Source organism: Myxine glutinosa, chromosome 5 (genome assembly GCF_964187855.1).
Source record: "Myxine glutinosa chromosome 5, kmMyxGlut1.1, whole genome shotgun sequence".
NCBI classification, from domain to species: domain Eukaryota; kingdom Metazoa; phylum Chordata; class Myxini; order Myxiniformes; family Myxinidae; genus Myxine; species Myxine glutinosa.
In genome coordinates, this window is record NC_136265.1 from 37,188,006 (window position 1) to 37,209,467 (window position 21,462).

Genomic DNA, 21,462 nt, shown 5'->3' on the forward strand with positions numbered 1-21,462 from the left:
CAGACATCCATCTTTGATCGAGGAACTACTTGGTGGTGGTTCCGTATGCAGCCTATGAAAGGCCGATATGAACTTGTCTACCTTTAAAGGCGTGGCTGTGCCGTTGATGCAGTGCCCCCTGTTACCAGTAAGCTTGTACTCATTTTGCCAACCTCAGAAGGATGACAGGCTGAGTCAACCGACCTGGTGTTATTTCAAGACCCAAAGATCTCAAGCCAACCACCTTAACCGTTAAGCCAACACCAGGATTGAGGAACTAGTTAATTTCAATTGAATGTTATATTTTGAACATTGTCGAACACAAATCGGAAAAGAATCGGAACACAAATCGGAAAAGAATCGGAACACAAAGCTGCAGTTTAGCAGCACTTTGGCTATAAAATAATTTTTACCACCAAAAACCTTCCCCAGGCACATCCCGAGTAAAACCACCATTTTAAATGGTTCAGGTGTGCACATAAGTCAAACACACAAAGCTGGAATTATATATCATATGAGTCCGATAACCGCCTCAGGGTTCTGAAGTTTTGGGATGACATTAATTTATCATATGCTATATGATTTGATGCAATTTATTATGATTCTTGCTTGCGTAGAACAACGCAGATTTATTATAACTTCCATGACTTTGCCCCATGGGCCCTCACCAGGGTTCGTACAGCAGGTCGTTAAACGCGACGTTGTGCCAGCCAACGCTCCGCATTCACTGTCGTGTTGTTTACCTTGCCTTCCCCCCTCTTCAAAATCAAAGGGCCCGGATCTGCCCAAAGCAGATCCAAAGCTGGATCTGCTTTGTCAAAGTCAACCGCCTCCAAAGCCTCCAAAGTCAGCCGCCAACTGGGCATCCTCATTCGTGCCAAGTCTTTCCTCGGCTAATCCGAACTTCTAACAACTTCCAAAGCCATCATTGGCAGCTCGATGGAGTCGTGCTCCCCTTTTTTGGCTGGTGCCCTTACCTTCCACCATGATAATCTAGATGCCATGGATACCAAGGTTCTCAAAATCATTGGGAATCTCCACAATGAAGCTCATGTTGTCTGCACCTGTTACTACAGCGTGGCAGATAGGCCAGTTCAGTGAAATGAGTATTGCGGCCGCAAACACGGATTGTATAAGCACGAGATTTAATCCTGAGAAGCCGACAGTTACAAGTAGGTGAAATTTTATTAATCACAACGCAGACGGTCGGACAAGGACATATGAATATTAACGTAATTCCTCAAATAACTTAAAAAAAAATCAAGGTCTCCAATTGTAATTTACTTCATGGAAGCACAGTGAGAAAGTCTGAAAGTTTACACCTTAGGCCTGGAGATTTAAAGAAGTGAAAAGGTATCATAGCAGGGAATATAAGAAAAAGAAAAAAAGGTCTCAGTGTACATGCTCTGTTCCTGTCTCAATGCAGCCCAGTCCAGCTGGGCAAATAGGACACCCATCTTCCTGCTGCCGGTCCTCCTTCATCAGTTCCTGCAAAAACAAGCAAAGGCTCCATTATCATCACCAACATTTGTAATCTGCGGCATCTTCAACTTCAGATTATTTCTGTCTGTACCTTTCAATATCTTCAATATCTGTCCGCCGATATACCTCAGCCCACATTATTACATCATTATACATACTTGTACCAAGTTTGTTTCAAATCCATTCAGCTGTTCTCAAGTATCACATTTTTACCTGACATGACCTCTGACCTTTGATGTCGAAATTTAATCGGTTAATCTTTGCATCATAATACACACTTGTACCAAGAATAGAATGAAGAATGATCGTTTTTTAAAGGCCATTTTCCCCGCTAGAGCAGGGGTTAGCCTTGCAGGCCCCATGACAATCATGGTTCCCTGTTTGAGGCAATGTTTTTTTTATGGCCGGATGCCCTTCCTGACGCCAACCCTTAGTCGCCTCTTACGATGCGCAGGGATACGGTGTACCTATTCTAAACCGGGGTACACACCGGGATCATTCATCCCAGCAAGCTGGTACTCAATTTGCCGACCTCGGAAGGATGACAGGCTGAGTCAACCCCCCTGGTGTTAATTTAGCGATCGACCGGGATTCGAACCCAGGATCCTAGGATCCCAAGCCGGCACCCTAACCGCTAAGCCAACACCAGGCTTAACACCAGGCAACACCAGGTACCAAGTTTGCCAAGTTTGGTCAAAATCCCATCACCGATTCACAAGTTAGCGCAGTAACAGAATTTTTACCTAACAGGACCTCTGACCCTCTGACCGCCCCCCCCCCCCCCCCAAACCACTCCCCTCCATGATAGGCCAAACCCATAGGTTTGTCTGTGTTTTTGTTTTTTTAATGCCGCATGTCGTGCATGGATTTCTCATAGCATTATCACTGGAGCATTTCTGATAAATTAGCATATTCTGAGCATTTCTAGGGGGGGTGGGGGGGGGGGAGGGGGGTTATGGTCGTCGTAGAAACGAACATGGCTGCGGGTGGGAGATGGTGATGAACAGCTGTCTCGAAGCCCTGGAGCAAAGGATGAGATTGAACAGACTGGGGAAGTTTGTTCCACAGGTGTAAAAAAAAAAAAAAGGAACAAATGATTGAGTAGATTCTGGGAGTTTCATCACGAGGGGTTACCAAGTGCATCCTGCAAAGCTGTGGGTGGGAGGCAGAGTACAGAAAGGGCAGAGGGTGCAAGACCAGAAAGGAGGCGGCAGAAGACAGAAAAACCACCGACCTATCTGCAATGTGGAAATGATAGGACCGGAGACTTGGCTTCCCTGTTGGAGATTCCAATGATTTTGAAGGCCTTGGTTTCTATGGCATCAAGCTGAGCAAGGTGTGAGGCAGGAGCGCCAGCCCAGAGGGGAGAGCTCCATCAAGCTGCGGATTAAGGCCTTGTAGGTAGATAAGAGTTCAGATGTGCCAAGGGAAGACTGTACGATGGAAGATGCCCAGTCAATGACTGCCTTTGGAGGCCAACTTAGGTATCTGGTTTGCCCAAGAAAAATCATGGCTGGTAGTAAGGCCTAAACGTTTGAGTGACTGAACTTCTTCAAGAGAACTGTTCAGGAAGTAGATGAGAGGATTTGCCAGATGGTCTTTTCAGAGCGAAAGAGTGAAAATGTGAGATTGGTTAGGATTGAAAGATATGTTCCAAAGCTATGAGCAGTTTGTGATTATATTATGGAGTCAAGACGTCAACGGCATCCATCCCATATCTGATCTGGTTTGCCAAATAACATTCACCAATCAGAGAGGTACTGCCAATGCAGTTTCTATGATAAGGAATGTACTGGTTTGCCAATGCATCCCCATCTGAAGTCCAGGGCAGGAACCTAGAACTCAACTGAGGTAGATTTGCACAATGGTGTCTTTTTTTTCAAAATGCAAATTGTCACGTGATCAGGGGTTGAGCGAGGCCTACAGGGCATTCAATAAGCTAAGAAATTCAGAATAAAGATGAAGCGAACGACATTTACAGGACTTGGAAAAACATGCACACAAATGGCACGTGCGGGAAAAAATCCACCATGAGAAAACTGATAATTCCCCCAGAATGCATCGCGACAACACTGAAAAAGCCATAACCACAGGAACGAAACCTCGACCAAAGCATGATGATTAGTGCCTGCGACAACCACTACACACAACTAACCATTACCCGAGGCAACGGTGGTAAGGCGGGTGCGCTCTTCGGAGCTCAAATGCAGCAATTTGTGCAGCACGGGGATCAGGGCACAGCGGTCGTTGCCCGGTGCCAACACAAAGAAGCGCAACAACACATTCTTCAAGTATTCCAGGTTCTCTCCTGCTTGTAGCCTCTCTTCATTCCTCTCCAGACGCCGCAGCTCACTCTTCAACACCTGGGGATGGGGAGAATACCACTGATGAGCACAACTAATCAGATAGGCCACTTTAACCAACCTGACCATGACGCCTCTAAAAAACAATATCCGTGTTCGAGATGTCGTGGTTGGAAACAGATGAGGCTGGATGGTGTAACGAGGCAACAAGGTCGTCAGGGTAATCACCTCCGCCCCCGAAGAAGATGGACGGAGGTTATGTTTTCAACAATGAACTCGAGAATTTTGGGGGAAAACATTCATCGAAAGGTTTGAAGCAATATGTCAAGTATGCATGTTGTGGATGGGAAGGAATATTCTGTCCAATTGATAAATGCGATACCCATAATGATTTGCAATTGGAGAATTTGATGATGTAGGGTGAGGTTTGTAATGAATATCCAAGGCAGAATTTAAGTAGTTCTTGGGTTCTTGGGAAAGGAGGTTAGACCTGAACAAAATCTAAAACACATAACCTCCTGTGACCTTCGGTGGTGGAGGTAAAGATATACTAAAGCATTGGAAACTAGAATGACACTCGGTAGAGCGCAAACCTCCGCCAGGCTGAATCGTTTACGTTTTGTATCCCACCGATAGGCCGGATCTGCTGACCTGAAGCAAAATCAAATCGGCTTGTTCTTGTCATCGAACAAACTCATCCACCAAGTGTTGTCAGAATCTGTCCACAACCTTTTTAGATATTGTGCTACATATCGGCTCCATTTCTCTGGTGAAGAATCACTTTGCAATTACAGTATCCAGATGTGGATCTCCACTAAAATCTAATCGTATCGTTGTCACACATTCAACATGCCCAGCAAATTCCACCTGAATCCGTCCACAACCTTTAAGAACAGGGGTGAAAAGAGGAAGTAGTAGTAGAAGTAGTTTGCATAATGCCAGTGACAACAGTCCGATTTTAAAAAGACGATTAATTGCCTTATATTATTCTCCCAGTTTTTTTTTGTGTTAATGAGTCAGGGATGTCATCCTCTTAAACCTATTTTTTTTTAAATTGTCATGACTAGTAACGGTGCCCGCCCTATGGGCGGGGCTTCAATTGGGAAGCCCAAATGAAAAGGCAAAATTACAGAAATTGAAGGCCTTTTTATTTTAAACGATTCACATAAACATCCGTTGAATCATATCCCACGCAAATCATCAAAATCTAAACAGTACATGGCGCCCATTTAAAAAAAAGATTGAATTCTGCAAAACGGAAGCGGCCGCTGCACGTCTTTCTCAGTCGCACGGTTATGTGTGAAGAGTGCGCGCCGAATCTGTAACACGGAAGCAGCCGCAACACCTGTTTCTCAGTCGCTTTGCACTTCATGCACTTTGTCGCTTTTCACTTTGCACTTTGCACCTCTTCTTGGAGAGGATTGTTGAGAAAGTAGATGGGAGGGTTGTCCAGTTGGTCTTTTCGAAGAGACACAGTGAGAGTGTGAGATTTGTCAGGATTGAAAGACATGTTCCACTTGTGATTGTCTGTGTGATTGTCCACTTGACCAGTCTGTGATTTTGACCAGGTCTGCTGAGAGTGAGGAGGCTGCAGACTGCCTAGCTGAGGGATCAGATATGGAGCGGCAGAGGGTGGAGTCATCAGCAAAGAGATAGAGAGGATTTTCCAGAGAGTCGGAAAGATCATTGATGAAGACCAGAAAAAGCACAGGGCCCAGAACACTGCCTTGGGGAACTCCAGCCTGAACAGGAAGGGGAGATGAGAGAAATCCATTGACTACGACCAGAGAGAAAGTCCGCAAGCCATGAGTGGAGGTTTCCATGGATACCATAGGAGGAGAGTTTGGTGAGCAGAGCTGGGTGCCAGACCGTATCGAAGGCATGTGATATGTCAAGTGAGACAGCTCTGATTTCCTGTTTGACATTGAGGACCTCCATCCATTGTTGAGACAGAAGAAGCAGCATGTCCAGAGTAGAGTGACCTGGTCTGAAACCAAATTGATGATCAGAGATCAGGCCATTGGAGAAGCAATGATGGATTCCATGACTTTGCTGATGATTGGGAGCAGGCTGCAACAGTGCAGCAACCTTTAGGAGTAATTAGGGGAAAAGGTTACGGTGAACGTAAAAGGTTACGGTGAACCTTTCGGGGTAATTCTAAAGGGTAATTCTCAGGGATTCTAAATGGTAATTCTACAGAGTAACTCGAAAGGGCAATTCTAAGGGATTCTAAAGGGTAATTCTAACAGGTTGGTTCTAAAGGGTAAATCGAAAGGGCAACTCTGAAGGGTAGGTAATTCTAAGGGGTTTTAAAGGATAATTCCAATAGGTTCTAAAGGGTAATTCTAAGGGGTTCTAAAGGATAATTCTAATAGGTTGTAAAGGATACTTCTAAAGGGTAATTTTAATAGGTTCTGAAGGGTAATTCTAAAGGGTAATTCGAAAGGGTAATTCTAACAGGTTCTGAAGGGTAATTCTAAAGGGTAATTCTAAAGGGTAATTCCAAAGGGTAATTCCAAAGGGTAATTCTAAAGGGTAATTCTAAAGGGTAATTCAAAAAGGTAATTCAAAAGAGTAATTCCAACTAGGGTAATTCTAAAGGGGTAATTCTAAAGGGTAATTCTAAAGGGTAATTCTAAAGGGTAATTCTAAAGGGTAATTCTAAAGGGTAATTCTAAAGGGTAATTCCAAAGGGTAATTCCAAAGTGTAATTCTAAAGGGTAATTCTAAAGGGTAATTCTAAAGGGTAATTCTAAAGGGTAATTCTAAAGGGTAATTCAAAAGGGTAATTCAAAAGAGTAATTCCAACTAGGGTAATTCTAAAGGGGTAATTCTAAAGGGGTAATTCTAAAGGGTAATTCCAAAGGGTAATTCTAAAGGGTAATTCCAAAGGGTAATTCCAAAGTGTAATTCTAAAGGGTAATTCTAAAGGGTAATTCTAAAGGGTAATTCTAAAGGGTAATTCTAAAGGGTAATTCAAAAGGGTAATTCAAAAGAGTAATTCCAACTAGGGTAATTCTAAAGGGGTAATTCTAAAGGGGTAATTCTAAAGGGGTAATTCTAAAGGGGTAATTCTAAAGGGGTAATTCTAAAGGGGTAATTCTAAAGGGGTAATTCTAAAGGGTAATTCTAAAGGGGTAATTCTAAAGGGGTAATTCTAAAGGGGTAATTCTAAAGGGGTAATTCTAAAGTGTAATTCTAAAGGGGTAATTCTAAAGGGGTAATTCTAAAGGGTAATTCTAAAGGGTAATTCTAAAGGGTAATTCCAAAGGGTAATTCCAAAGGGTAATTCCAAAGGGTAATTCTAAAGGGTAATTCCAAAGGGTAATTCTAAAGGGTAATTCCAAAGGGTAATTCCAAAGTGTAATTCTAAAGGGTAATTCTAAAGCGTAATTCTAAAGGGTAATTCTAAAGGGTAATTCAAAAGGGTAATTCAAAAGAGTAATTCCAACTAGGGTAATTCTAAAGGGGTAATTCTAAAGGGGTAATTCTAAAGGGTAATTCTAAAGGGTAATTCTAAAGGGTAATTCCAAAGGGTAATTCCAAAGGGTAATTCTAAAGGGTAATTCTAAAGGGTAATTCTAAAGGGTAATTCTAAAGTGTAATTCTAAAGGGTAATTCTAAAGGGTAATTCTAAAGTGTAATTATAAAGTGTAATTCTAAAGGGTAATTCTAAAGGGTAATTCTAAAGGGTAATTCCAAAGGGTAATTCTAAAGGGTAATTCCAAAGGGTAATTCCAAAGTGTAATTCTAAAGGGTAATTCTAAAGGGTAATTCTAAAGGGTAATTCCAAAGGGTAATTCCAAAGGGTAATTCTAAAGGGTAATTCTAAAGGGTAATTCTAAAGTGTAATTATAAAGTGTAATTCTAAAGGGTAATTCTAAAGGGTAATTCTAAAGTGTAATTATAAAGTGTAATTCTAAAGGGTAATTCTAAAGGGTAATTCTAAAGGGTAATTCCAAAGGGTAATTCTAAAGGGTAATTCCAAAGGGTAATTCCAAAGTGTAATTCTAAAGGGTAATTCTAAAGGGTAATTCTAAAGGGTAATTCCAAAGGGTAATTCTAAAGGGTAATTCTAAAGGGGTAATTCTAAAGGGTAATTCTAAAGGGTAATTCCAAAGGGTAATTCAAAAGAGTAATTCTAAAGGGGTAATTCTAAAGTGTAATTATAAAGTGTAATTCTAAAGGGTAATTCTAAAGGGTAATTCTAAAGTGTAATTATAAAGTGTAATTCTAAAGGGTAATTCTAAAGGGTAATTCTAAAGGGTAATTCCAAAGGGTAATTCTAAAGGGTAATTCCAAAGGGTAATTCCAAAGTGTAATTCTAAAGGGTAATTCTAAAGGGTAATTCTAAAGGGTAATTCCAAAGGGTAATTCTAAAGGGTAATTCTAAAGGGGTAATTCTAAAGTGTAATTCTAAAGGGTAATTCTAAAGGGTAATTCTAAAGGGTAATTCTAAAGGGGTAATTCTAAAGGGGTAATTCTAAAGGGTAATTCTAAAGGGTAATTCCAAAGGGTAATTCTAAAGGGTAATTCTAAAGGGTAATTCTAAAGAGTAATTCAAAAGAGTAATTCTAAAGGGTAATTCTAAAGGGTAATTCTAAAGGGTAATTCTAAAGAGTAATTCTAAAGAGTAATTCTAAAGGGTGATTCAAAAGAGTAATTCTAAAGGGTAATTCTAAAGGGTAATTCTAAAGGGTAATTCTAAAGGGTAATTCTAAAGGGTAATTCTAAAGGGTAATTCCAAAGGATAATTCTAAAGGGTAATTCTAAAGGGTAATTCTAAAGGGTGATTCAAAAGAGTAATTCTAAAGGGTAATTCTCAAGGGTAATTCTAAAGGGTAATTCTAAGGGGTTTCAAAAGGTAATTAGAAAGGGTAATTCTAAAGGGTAATGCTAAAGGGTAATTCTAAAGGGTAATTCAAAAGAGTAATTCCAACTAGGGTAATTCTAAAGGGTAATTCTAAAGGGTAATTCTAAAGGGTAATTCTAAAGGGTAATTCTAAAGGGTAATTCTAAAGGGTAATTCTAAAGGGTAATTCCAAAGGGTAATTCTAAAGGGTAATTCTAAAGGGTAATTCCAAAGGGTAATTCTAAAGGGTAATTCTAAAGGGTGATTCAAAAGAGTAATTCTAAAGGGTAATTCTCAAGGGTAATTCTAAAGGGTAATTCTAAGGGGTTTCAAAAGGTAATTAGAAAGGGTAATTCTAAAGGGTAATTCTAAAGGGTAATTCGAAAGGGTAATTCTAAAGGGTAATTCTAAGGGGTTTCAAAAGGTAATTAGAAAGGGTGATTCAAAAGAGTAATTCTAAAGGGTAATTCTCAAGGGTAATTCTAAAGGGTAATTCTAAGGGGTTTCAAAAGGTAATTAGAAAGGGTAATTCTAAAGGGTAATTCTAAGGGGTTTCAAAAGGTAATTAGAAAGGGTAATTCTAAAGGGTAATTCGAAAGGGTAATGCTAAAGGGTAATTCTAAAGGGTAATTCGAAAGGGGGTTCTTTCATTTTTAGGCTTTGCCTATTTCATATTAAAAATGCCAAACTGAAACGCTTCCTTCAGACACGGGTGTGATTTTTTTTCTCTACAAAAGGCTCATGGATGAGCAGGGTTACATAAAGACCTTTTAGAGTGTGGTAACATAGAAACAACTGTGCACAATCAGCAAAGTAAGAAAAGGTTTCACAACCATAAGCTGAACTACAGTCAATTTACAAATGTTGCAAGAATAAAAACAAAAAATAAAAACACCTCAAACAGAAAATACAGAATAAATGGGATAAAATTGATGTGAAACCAAGAAAAATCAGATATCTTGGAGGCCTTGTATGCTGAGTATATGCGATATGTGATGGACAAACAAACATATTGTTGTGGATATGAGAATGTTTTTTTATTTTATTGTTGTGGTAAAATGTTGTTGTAAAAGGTTGTTGTAAAATATCACCCCTCCTCCCTCCGTTTGTGGTTGTATAAAGGTCAAAGGGCGTTCCCGTAGTTAGTCCATAAAACATACATGCAGGACACGATATATCTTTTTTGACAGTTATATCCTTATTATGTGTATTAGTGTAAGGCTGTGTCTTCCATTAATTGAAATACTCCATTGCACCAGTGAAAGAGAATAGATCCCCTTTCCTTCCCATCCCCAAAATCTCCCTTTCCTTCCCATCCCCAAAACCTCCATTTCCATATTACATCCCCTCTCGTCACTGCTGAGCCCTCGATTCCCAATCACCTCCCCACCAATAACCGCCATTGACCATGTGCTTTGAGTCGGAGAAGAAAGGCGTGTCTCCACCTCGTCAGAGGGGAGGAGGGGCGTGCCCGCCCGTCGTCATCCAGGGCGGAGCCCGAGGGTCGCGCGACCAACCAGGGCCGAGGTGAGCACCCCGATGGGCGTGTCCAAAACGCCGGCGGCGTAATCGCTGGAGGCGCTATAAAAGGCGCAAACGGAAGTGAGTGGAGAGTTGGTCACAAGGAGTTGGTCTGAGTCGGTTGCCAGAGGAGGGTCAGTGGTTGCGTTGGTAAGGAGTCGGTGGTCAGTTGGTTGCGGTGAGGAGTCGGTGGTGAGGAGTGAGTGAACCAGGAAAGAGTTGAGGGTTTGGACCAGACGAGTGGGACAAGGCCTGGCAAAGCACGCGACGTACACAGCAGCCAAAACAGCAGCGTGGGGCCTGGCCTGAACGGCGGCTGCTAAACGCGCCGGTTGTGCTGCGGGACCCCCTTTGGACCTCCCTCTCCCTCCAGCCATCCACCTCCTGCTTTTCCACCCTTCTTGTGGACGTGAGTTTGTTCTGTTTGTTCTGTCCTGGGAATAAGTTAAGTCTGTAGATAAGCTAGTATTTGCACTGTGTCACCTGCGTCTTATGTGTTGTAAATAAAACTTGATTGCTCCTTTTTGCTTGTGTGTGTAAATAATAAACCCCATTACACGTCTGTACGTCTTCTCGTTTTATTCCTTTTTCCTCTTGCATTGCGTCGTTTTTGTCTTTTCCCTCATTGAGCAGCTGTGGTGCGATACGGCCAAGGTTCTGGGTGAATCGGGTGAGTCAGGGATCCTGTAACGGTCGCGGCAATACCAAACCGCTCGGTAACTAACATCTTAATCCGCGATCTGTAACAATATATTCCATTTTGAATTGATTAGCTAATTATCTCACCACCTGGATGGAAATTATAAAAAGGGCTCCTTTAGTTTTTGTGCATCGACGTCATGGAACATCATACCGAGTGTCAAAACCGTCCATTGAGTCGCCTCAGAGTAGTAGGGAAAAGAACGAAAACAAGCAGAGCTACATTCAAAGTATACTGCCCCCATGCCAAATAAATAAATAACATCCTCCAGTGCGCGGCATTGGCAGGGTGCCCATGGCACCCAGCGGTGCCGCCATGCAGCACATGGAGACGGAATTGGGATGGAGAGGTGCACCATAATTAATTGATTAATTGCATAGAAAAGAACCACCTTTAGAGGCCATTTCTCCCCACAGAGCAGGGGTTGGCCTTTTTCTGGCACCGTGGTCCCCTTTTTGGAGCAATGTTTTATGGCCGGATGCCCTTCCTGCCGCCAACCCGGATATGCTTCGGATATGAAATCTTTCCTCTTCTCCAATGGCTTGATCTCTGATCATCAATTTGGTTTCAGACCAGGTCACTCTACTCTGGACATGCTGCTTCTGCTGTCTCAACAATGGATGGAGGTCCTCAATGCCAAACAGGAAATCAGAGCTGTCTCCCTTGACATATCACGTGCCTTCGATACGGTCTGGCACCCAGCTCTGCTCACCAAACTCTCCTCCTATGGTATCCATGGAAATCTCCATGCATGGCTTGCGGACTTCCTCTCTGGTCGTAGTCAACGTGTGGCCCTGAATGGATTTCTTTCATCTCCCCTTCCCGTTCAGGCTGGAGTTCCCCAAGGCAGTGTGCTGGGCCCTGTGCTTTTTCTGGTCTTTATCAATGATCTCTCCGACTCTCTGGAAAATCCTCTGTATCTCTTTGCTGATGACTCCACTCTCTGCCGCTCCATTCCTCTTCCCTCAGATCGGCAGTCTGCAGCCTCCTCACTCTCTGAAGACCTGGACAAAATCACAGACTGGTCAAACATGTGGAACATGTCTTTCAATCCTGACAAATCTCACACTCTTACTATGTCTCTCCGAAAAGATCGACTGGACAACCCTCCCATCTACTTTCTCAACAATCCTCTCCAAGAAGTTCTGTCGCTCAAGCTTTTGGGTCTCACCATCTGCCATGATCTTTCTTGGGAAAACCACATTTCCAAGCTGGCCTCCAAAGCCAGTCGCCGACTGGGCATCCTCCGTCGTGCGAAGTCCTTCCTAGGCACACCTGTGCTCCTCACCACATACAAGGCTTTCATCCGCAGCTCAATGGAATACTGTTCTCCCCTATGGGCTGGTGCTCCTGCCTCACACCTGGCTCGGCTTCACGCTGTTGAATCCAAAGCTTTCAGAATCATTGGAATCTCCCGCGATGAAGCTATCTCTGAGGGCCTTTCACTCACTCACCGCAGGCAGGTAGGTGGTCTTTCTGTCTTCTACCGACCTATTCACCTCACCACTTCTCCCCTATGGCAGTATACTATTCACCTCACCACTTCTACCGATGTTCACAATGCCTACAAGAGCATTGGACTTGCCTACAAGCTGCTGCTAACGCTGCCTGTGTCACAAGTGGCATGTGAACGGTCTTTCTCTGCTTTGAAGAGAACCAAAGGCCGTCTGCGAAGTACAATGACACGAGAACATCTTGAGGCGTTCATGTTGATGTCTGGAAAGAGGGATCCTGGCCAAACTTTCTTTCTGTCTTCTACCGACTCCTCTCCGGCCTTGCTCCCCCAGCTCTCTCTGTGCTCTGTCCCCCAAATATTCCTACAGGTCGCACAAGATCTGCCAGCCACCCTCTGATGGTTAAACTGCCGAAATCTCGGCTCTCTGCTCACCTTCACTCTTTCATTCCTCTTTTCTCCCGCCTCTGGAACAAACTCCCACACTCACTTCAATCACACTCCTCCCTCCAGGTCTTCAAAACAGCTGTTCACCACCATCTCTTATCTTCCCCCATCCAAAACCTTGATCTTTTCTACCCCCACTAATTCACCCCAGATCCACCTTGTTTGAAATTCCAACTTCTTTCCTGGAAGTCCTGGCAGTGTCCATATGTTTTATACCTCTCCCACCCCCCCCCTTCCCATGCCTCCCCCCCAAAGCCCTCTCCCTCCCACAGTTCTCTCGATGTCTCCATGTCTCTCGGTCCCTGCTCTCAAATGTTGTGTTTGTGTCCTTCCCCCTCTCTCCCCATCTTGTCTACCGCTCCCGCTGTTATTTGTTTTGTGTGTCTGTTTGTCTTTCTGTGTGATTAATGTTCGCTCTTTCACGAGCCTCGATCTTGTATACAAAAAAAAAAAAAAAAAAAAAAACCCCGTTAGTCGCCTCTTGCGACACACAGGGAATTACCAGTGAACCGATACTCAATTTGCCGACCTCGGAAGGATGACAGGCTGAGTCAACCCCCCTGGCGTTAATTCAACGATCGACTGGGATTTAAACCCAGGATCCTAGGATCCCAAGCCAGCACCCTATCCGCTAAGCCAACACCAGGCATAAGTAAAATTGCATAAGTAATAACCGTAAAATAATTAATTTCTTAATCATCTGTCTAATAGAATACCTAAACCACGAATAGCATCAATCCCGAATCTGTAACTTTTTGAAAATTAATTAAGCAGTTGAAAAATTTAAATAATTAATCGATTAATCAATAAATCGAAAATACCCTTCATAGCCAAATCACTTGGTCACTGTCGTGTCCAAATATCGGCTTCCTAACTCAAAAAGTGCCCGGTTCAATGGCCAGATGAGAAGAAAAATAAACAAGTACTTCGTAAATCAATAATAATTAAGTAATCAATCAATAAATGATTGATCAGAAAATAAATATATTGTTGTTGCCAACGCACATGCTCACTATTGTGCCCAAATTTCAGCATCTTAGCTCAAAGGACAAACAAGCAAGAAACCGGAGTGAAAACCGAGCCCCGCCTTTCGGCATACGTCATCGCCGGGCCTCCTTCAGTGCCTGGAGATGACGTCATGCAGCATCTGGAGATGGAATAGTAAAGGAGCGGTGCACAAAATGTTAATAGACCCATTGCCGGAAGGACAGACTGACTGAAGGACACTTACGGCTTCTTCACTTCACCGTAATCGAAGCATTTAATGAGATGGACATGAGTTACGAGAAGAATGGCACTGGGTGTTGTACCTGAAAAAAAACCCAACCTTTTGTGCATTAATTGCAGAGTAAACCAGTAAAACAAAAAACAAAAACAAAAAAAACAACTTTTTCCCCCACCCATAATTTGCATTCGTTTGCAGGTATTAGTTTGCACTGAACTCCTTCATGGGCTTCAGACACATTCACGAAGGAACATCAAGATGAAACCTCGAGATCCCTTTCGTAATCTCAACTGACATAGTGAACGATGACAACCCCAACACCACATGTTCCTCCACACATCCCCCAATCTCATTCTCTATCCATGTCCTACCTTTTTTTTTTTTTTTTTTTTTTTGTATACAAGATCGAGGCTCGTGAAAGAGCTAACATTAATCACACAAAAAGACAAACCGACACACAAAACACAAAAAACAAGGGGAGCGGTAGACAAGATGGGGAGAGAGGGGGAAGGACACAAAAGAGAGGGGGAAGGACACAAACACAACATTTGAGAGCAGGGACATCGGGAGGACTTGGGGGGAGGTGGGAGAGGATTAAAACATATGAACACTGCAAGGACTCTGGGGTGAATTACCGGGGGTAGAAAAGATCAAGGTTTTCGATGGGGGAAGATAAGAGATGGTGGTGAACAGCTGTTTTAAAGACCTGGAGGGAGGAGTGGGATTGAAGGGAGTGGGGGAGTTTGTTCCAGAGGCGGGAGAAAAGGGGAATGAAAGAGTGAAGGTGAGCAGAGAGCCTAGACTTTGGCAGTTTAACCAGAAGAGGGTTGCAGGCAGATCTTGTGCGACCTGAAGGAATATTGGGGGGACAGAGCACAGAGAGCTGGGGGAGCAAGGCCGGAGAGGAGTCGGTAGAAGACAGAAAGACCACCAAAAGACCTTCTACCCCTTCCGCACCACTACAGCGCTCCCACGATTCCCTTCCCATCTCCATGCCTTATTTTGTTCAGTCAGCAGAACGGATGAAGCCTCGGTCTCTCGAAGTAGCTGGTTAACGTGCTCAGTGCGACGTTCTGCCTCGGCCAGTCGTCTCATCGTTTCGCTCAGAGACAAGTCCTCGCGCCATGGTGCTGCATCTTCGAAAGTATAACAGGGATGCAATCAAATCAAACCTTCTCTGGCAATATGAAGAGAGCACGTTGCAAAGCAATAGTGCATAAAAGTATATTTTGCCTTTCGTTTCACAGCCGTGAAGAATCTTAGCTTATTGAGCAATTAAGCAACATGCGCTAATACGAATAAATGGTCAAAATATAAACAATTATCCTGGACAACAGCACCTAGGTAACAAACTTCAATTCATGCTGAAAGCTGAAACATGTCTAAAATATAAATATGCAGATGTGGGTAATGGTGGTATGGGTGCTGCAGGGAGTAGTTGGGGTGCTGCAGGAAGTGGTTGGGGTGCTGCAGGAAATGGTTGGGGTGCTGCAGGGAGTGGTTGGGGTGCTGCAGGGAATGGTTTGGGGTGCTGCAGGAAGTGGTTGGGGTGCTGCAGGAAGCGGTTGGGGTGCTGCAGGAAGCGGTTGGGGTGCTGCAGGAAGCGGTTGGGGTGCTGCAGGAAGCGGTTGGGGTGCTGCAGGAAGCGGTTGGGGTGCTGCAGGAAGCGGTTTGGGTGCTGCAGGAAGCGGTTTGGGTGCTGCAGGAAGCGGTTGGGGTGCTGCAGGAAGTGGTTGGGGTGCTGCAGGAAGCGGTTGGGGTGCTGCAGAAAGCGGTTGGGGTGCTGAAGGAAGCGGTTGGGGTGCTGAAGGAAGCGGTTGGGGTGCTGCAGGGAGCGGTTGGGGTGCTGCAGGGAGCGGTTGGGGTGCTGCAGGGAGCGGTTGGCGTGCTGCAGGGAGCGGTTGGGGTGCTGCAGGGAGCGGTTGGGGTGCTGCAGGGAGCGGTTGGGGTGCTGCAGGGAGCGGTTGGGGTGCTGCAGGGAGCGGTTGGGGTGCTGCAGGGAGCGGTTGGGGTGCTGCAGGAAATGGTTGGGGTGCTGCAGGGAGTGGTTGGGGTGCTGCAGGGAATGGTTGGGGGTGCTGCAGGAAGTGGTTGGGGTGCTGCAGGAAGCGGTTGGGGTGCTGCAGGAAGCGGTTGGGGTGCTGCAGGAAGCGGTTGGGGTGCTGCAGGAAGCGGTTGGGGTGCTGCAGGAAGCGGTTGGGGTGCTGCAGGAAGCGGTTTGGGTGCTGCAGGAAGCGGTTGGGGTGCTGCATGAAGTGGTTGGGGTGCTGCAGGAAGTGGTTGGGGTGCTGCATGAAGTGGTTGGGGTGCTGCAGGAAGCGGTTGGGGTGCTGCAGGAAGCGGTTGGGGTGCTGAAGGAAGCGGTTGGGGTGCTGCAGGGAGCGGTTGGGGTGCTGCAGGGAGAGGTTGGCGTGCTGCAGGGAGCGGTTGGGGTGCTGCAGGGAGCGGTTGGGGGTGCTGCAGGGAGCGGTTGGGGTGCTGCAGGGAGCGGTTGGGGTGCTGCAGGGAGCGGTTGGGGTGCTGCAGGGAGCGGTTGGGGTGTTGCAGGGAGCGGTTGGGGTGCTGCAGGGAGCGGTTGGGGTGCTGCAGGGAGCGGTTGGGGTGCTGCAGGGAGCGGTTGGGGTGCTGCAGGGAGCGGTTGGGGTGCTGCAGGGAGTGGTTGGGGTGCTGCAGGGAGTGGTTGGGGTGCTGCAGGGAGTGGTTGGGGTGCTGCAGGGAGTGGTTGGGGTGCTGCAGGGAGCGGTTGGGGTGCTGCAGGGAGTGGTTGGGGTGCTGCATGTACGGGTGATGGTGGCTGTGCAGCGGATACATGGAGTGGTGGGGTTAGGGTGGAGATGGGTGGGAATGAGGTTATGGAGGTGGTTATGTCAGAGATGAAAATATTAAATATGTGAATTGCTCATTTTGCAGCAAGGATCAGAGACATCGAATTTTGTGTTGTTTCGAAGGAGCAGGTGTGATATGAGGGATATTGAAGGAATGTTGGGCGACATTGTGTCGGGTCATGGCAGGAAGACATTAGTTGTGGTATATGTAGAAACAAATGATACAAGGGTGAAAGAGGGGGAGGGACAAATAGGGTGGACAGAGAGAGAGAGGGGAGGGAGGAGAGAGAAAGAAGAGGGGGAGGGGGAGAGAGAGGAAGGGGTGAGAGAGGATGGAAGAGAGAGATGGGGGACTGACAATGGGAGACCGAGGTATTTCCCCACAGTTTCTAAGATTTTAAAATAAATTACCTGAATTTGAGGTAAAAACCCCTTTCCAGCCTCTTACAGGGGGCGGATCTGGATGGGGAGCACAACCCCATGAAATCTTACTGTTCTGATGTATCACCCCAAATTTGGTCTATATCGGTAAGGTAGTTTGTGAGAAAATTATGGTTTAGTAAATATGCAGGATTAAGAAAGGGAGACCGTGGCCCCCTGTCCAGGGGAGATACGGCCATGGTGCACACAACTTGAGGTTAGGGCATGGTAACGATGCCGCATGGCCAGTTTCGTCTGGATCCGATTGTCGATTTCTGAGGAGATTTTTGAATGAAATACCAATATTTGGGGCAAACCCTCGTCAGGTTCACTATGTCAATAAATTATATTTCGTTCAAAATCATGGTAGATTAGCAAACCTATACATTTTTGGAAAGGTTATAGCATAAGGAAACTAAAAATCAATGTTTACATTTGGAGAGATACCTGTATGGCGGCCATTTTGGATTTTCAAAATGGCCACTGTAAAATACATATTTTGTTCTATTTCTGCCTCTAATTACCCGAAAAACTTTAAAAAATATACTAAACCTATATTTTCAGGGACAAGGAATCCAATGAAAGTATCAAATTAGTGCTATGGGGAATGGTAAGACACGAATCAAAGGTTTTGAATTGCAAAATACTGTCTTCATATTCGCGATAAGTTGCATAATCAAATACATGTTATCATTTTGTACAGGCAGTTAATAACATGAAAATGTGTCACAATAATTCATATCACCAAACATACACAGGCAGTCAGCAAAATCATTTATACACATGCAGTCAGTATAACTTCACATCTACACAGGCAGTCAATGACAAAATATACACAGGCAGTCAATGGCATCAAACATACACGATTACAGAATATGCCATTTAGAGTTCGTCATCACTGTCCCGTGTGTCGTATCCGACAATATAGTCCGCATCGTTTTCACAGTCCGTTCCACACAAGCAAAGGTCGGTCAAATTGATTGGCAAATCGAATTGGTCGAATGGTCGATCGAATCGAATTCGATGAATCGAATCGAATCGAATCGGTCGATCGAAGCGATTGGTCGAATGGTCGAATTGGTCGAATGGAATTGGTCGATTGGTCCAATTGGTCGAATCGAATTGGTCGGAATTGGCAAATGTAAACATTGATTTTCAGATTTTCCATGTAATAACGTTTCCAAAAATGTATAGGTTTGCTAATCTTCCATGATTTTGAACGAAAAAACATAGTGAACCTGACTACTCCTTTCAACCCTTTCAAATGGGCAGATCCCGATAGGGAGCACAACCCCATGAGACCTTGCTGTCCTGATGCATCACACCAAATTTGGTTGAAATTGGTCAGGTAGTTTGCGGAATGTTTTAGTCAAATTTTAATGGACGTCCGAAAAGACGGACGGACAATGGGACCCACTCTATGAGGTTATTTCGGGGAAATAACCTAAAAAGGAAAAACCGATAGAATACGAGGCAGAGGGATCAACTCTTATTCTGTCATTCAGACTTGACCTTGCTAATCTTACACCTCATTGAGGGCAAGCAAAATTTCCCCTCTTGATACACACTCACTTGTTTTATCAACACTGGAGTTCAACAAGATATCCAATGATGGAGGAGCAGGGGAGGAAGAAGAAACAGATTCCACATCTGTGTCCACTCCATTGTCTTCTCTTGGACTATGTGAGGGTGCATATTGGCCAGAAGGTTGAGAATTATGCCGCAAGTGCCTTACAATGTCTGCTGAGAGCTGGCCTGGTGTACTGGCTGCGGAAATAAATCACAAAAGGCAATTGTTATAAACAATAAATGCATTAAAACAGGCAAACTCCATGAGGTCAGTCAACCTGTCACCCACCTGCCTGCTCAGCCTGCAGATGTGCCAGCTGGGACTCGAGCGCAACTACTTTTGAATGCAAGGCGTGCTCTTTCCGCACCACCGACTCTTCTTCACTTTGCGATCTCCCGACATCCTCTCGAGCTTTGCACAGCTGCTGCTCCAGGCTTCTCACTTCAGACGTGCTTTCTGCGAGTCTGTGTTCGACTTCTTCGAGCTTTAGACGCTGCTCGCTTACCTCGTTGTATGCAGAACACAGTCTTTGGGTTCGGGGAAAGAGCAACCGGAAGATAAATGAAGATTATGGACAATGTTTTGAATTGGCCTTCCGCAGCATTATGCTCCTCTCTTTACCATACGAACAGATTTTTCCAGAAAACACCAAATCTACTGCTGAATTATATTCACGAAAAACACCCCCTTCCCTCTGGCAGAGGCCAGGAAATCACTCACACGACGCCACATGTACAATGCAAAATTGCAAGTCATCTCCACAGCTGACTTGTAATACCTCTACCACCACCACTGGGTGGCGCTATATGATACACATTTACAAAGATACATTAAGTCTCCCGCTCCTTCTCCTGACCCTCAGCGACTACAAACATTATTTTCACACCTAAAACTTTCAATGGCACACTCTAAGTACAACCACCAAACTTCAGCTCATTCTGTCCAGTGGTTTAGGAGTGCATGCAAGTCAAACAGACACACAAACACACCGCCAAGCCAAATTGTTATAGTACGATTTCGAAAGACAAATTGCTCAGGCGCTTGAAAGACATAATAATATATTGTTTGAACAACCAAATCATCACGAAAAAACCCATGAAGGGTTTGCAGGACAAAACACAAATTCACTGTGAGAACGCGCATGGTAGGCAACCGACCTTTGACGGAGGTCAGATTCCCGCTCTGTTCCTTCATGAGTGCTCTGCTGCAATTGCTGCTGTAGAGCACCCCGCTCGGAGCGCAGGCTGGCTACTTCCTCTTGCAAGCCTTCAACCTCGGCTTGTGCTGCAACGAGCCTCTCCTTGGCTTGACCGAGTTGCATTTGCAGGTGCTCCAACTGCTGCTCCATCCTTTCCCTGCATGATAAGAAGCCATTGATGACTAGAATTCTCTTAATCTCGCGTACGACAAATTACAGCTCAGATCCAAGTCTAGTTGTACAGGGTTGAGTGCTGGTGTGGAAAGGCAACCTATTTCAATCCTTTTGATCAGCCAAGCAAACCTTTCCTCTGGAGTTGCTTCCGATTCAGATTGGACAACAGAATGACTCTTCTGCTGCTTCAGCACCGAGTGCACTCGCACCTTATAAGCTTCAAACTCTGTCTTGCATGCTTCCAGCTCTGTCTGACTCATCCAAGAGCAAATACAAAATTTGCAGTTTTGTCCTTTTGTTATAGTATCCTATAAGTATCCGATAAGTTACATTTATATAAGTATCCCGGTGTGTACCCTGGTTTAGAATAGGTACACCGTATCCCTGCATGTCGTAGGAGGCGACTAAGAGGGTTGGCGTCAGGAAGGGCATCCGGCCATAAAAACATTGCCTCAAAAAGAGAACCATGACAATTACAACTACATATGGGCAGGGTACAGTCCGAAGTGGAGATCGGTTTCTGAGGTTTGGGACATGGAATGTAGGGACAATGACAGGGAGATCAGGAGAAGTGGTGGAAGTATTGGTCAGAAGAAGAGTGGACATATGTTGTGTGCAAGAGACGAGATGGAAGGGAAGTGGTGTAAGAATGGTGAAGGGCAGGCAGGGACAGAAATACAAGTTTGCGTGGCAAGGGTGCCCGGAGGGTGTGAATGGTGTTGGTGTCCTGTTTTCTGAGGAGTTTGTAGACAGTGTGGTGAGTGTGACTAGAGTGAGTGATAGGTTGATGATGGTGAGAATGATGATTGGAAAGCTCGTGGTGAACGTCATCTCGGGAAATGCTCCGCAGGTTGGTCAGAGCGATGAAGAGAAAGACAAGTTCTGGTGTGCGATAGAGAAGCTGATGGAAAACGTGAAAGATGAGGAAGTTGTTGTGGTAGGAGGAGACCTAAATGGACATGTGGGAAGGAGCATGGACGGTTTTGAGGGAGTTCATGGGGGTTACGGATATGGTGTGAGAAATGGAGAAGGTGAAAGGATTTTGGAGTTTGCTGATGGAGCTGATTTGTTGATTTGTCATACTCAGTTCCAGAAAGAGGATAATAAGCTTGCTACATACACGTCAGGTGGGTCGACGACAACCGTTGACTACCTGATGGTGTGTAGGCGAGATGGGGGCACCTCCGGGACACAAAGGTGATTCTGGGGGAGGAGGCTGTATCACAGCACCACTTGGTTGTCTGCGACATAAGGGTGAAAGGTGCGAGGAGAGCTCGGCGGGTGAAGTACCAACCGAGAATGAAAGTGTGGAG

General features: G+C 44.9%; 1 protein-coding gene across 1 annotated transcript in view; it reads right to left on the minus strand.

Annotated features, from left to right (window-relative positions):
• Positions 1-1,145: 1,145 nt before the first annotated feature.
• GCC2 (GRIP and coiled-coil domain containing 2) overlaps positions 1,146-21,462 on the minus strand; it is a 73,527-nt gene continuing 53,210 nt past the window's right edge. The window contains exons 18-24 of the mRNA XM_078777053.1: positions 20,279-20,400; positions 19,935-20,132; positions 19,066-19,304; positions 18,780-18,974; positions 14,959-15,098; positions 3,617-3,824; positions 1,146-1,467 (exon numbers count right to left, since the gene is read on the minus strand). Coding sequence (XP_078633179.1) covers positions 1,397-1,467; positions 3,617-3,824; positions 14,959-15,098; positions 18,780-18,974; positions 19,066-19,304; positions 19,935-20,132; positions 20,279-20,400 — 1,173 coding nt within the window. The 3' untranslated portion in view covers positions 1,146-1,396. The remainder of the gene's footprint in view (positions 1,468-3,616; positions 3,825-14,958; positions 15,099-18,779; positions 18,975-19,065; positions 19,305-19,934; positions 20,133-20,278; positions 20,401-21,462) is intronic.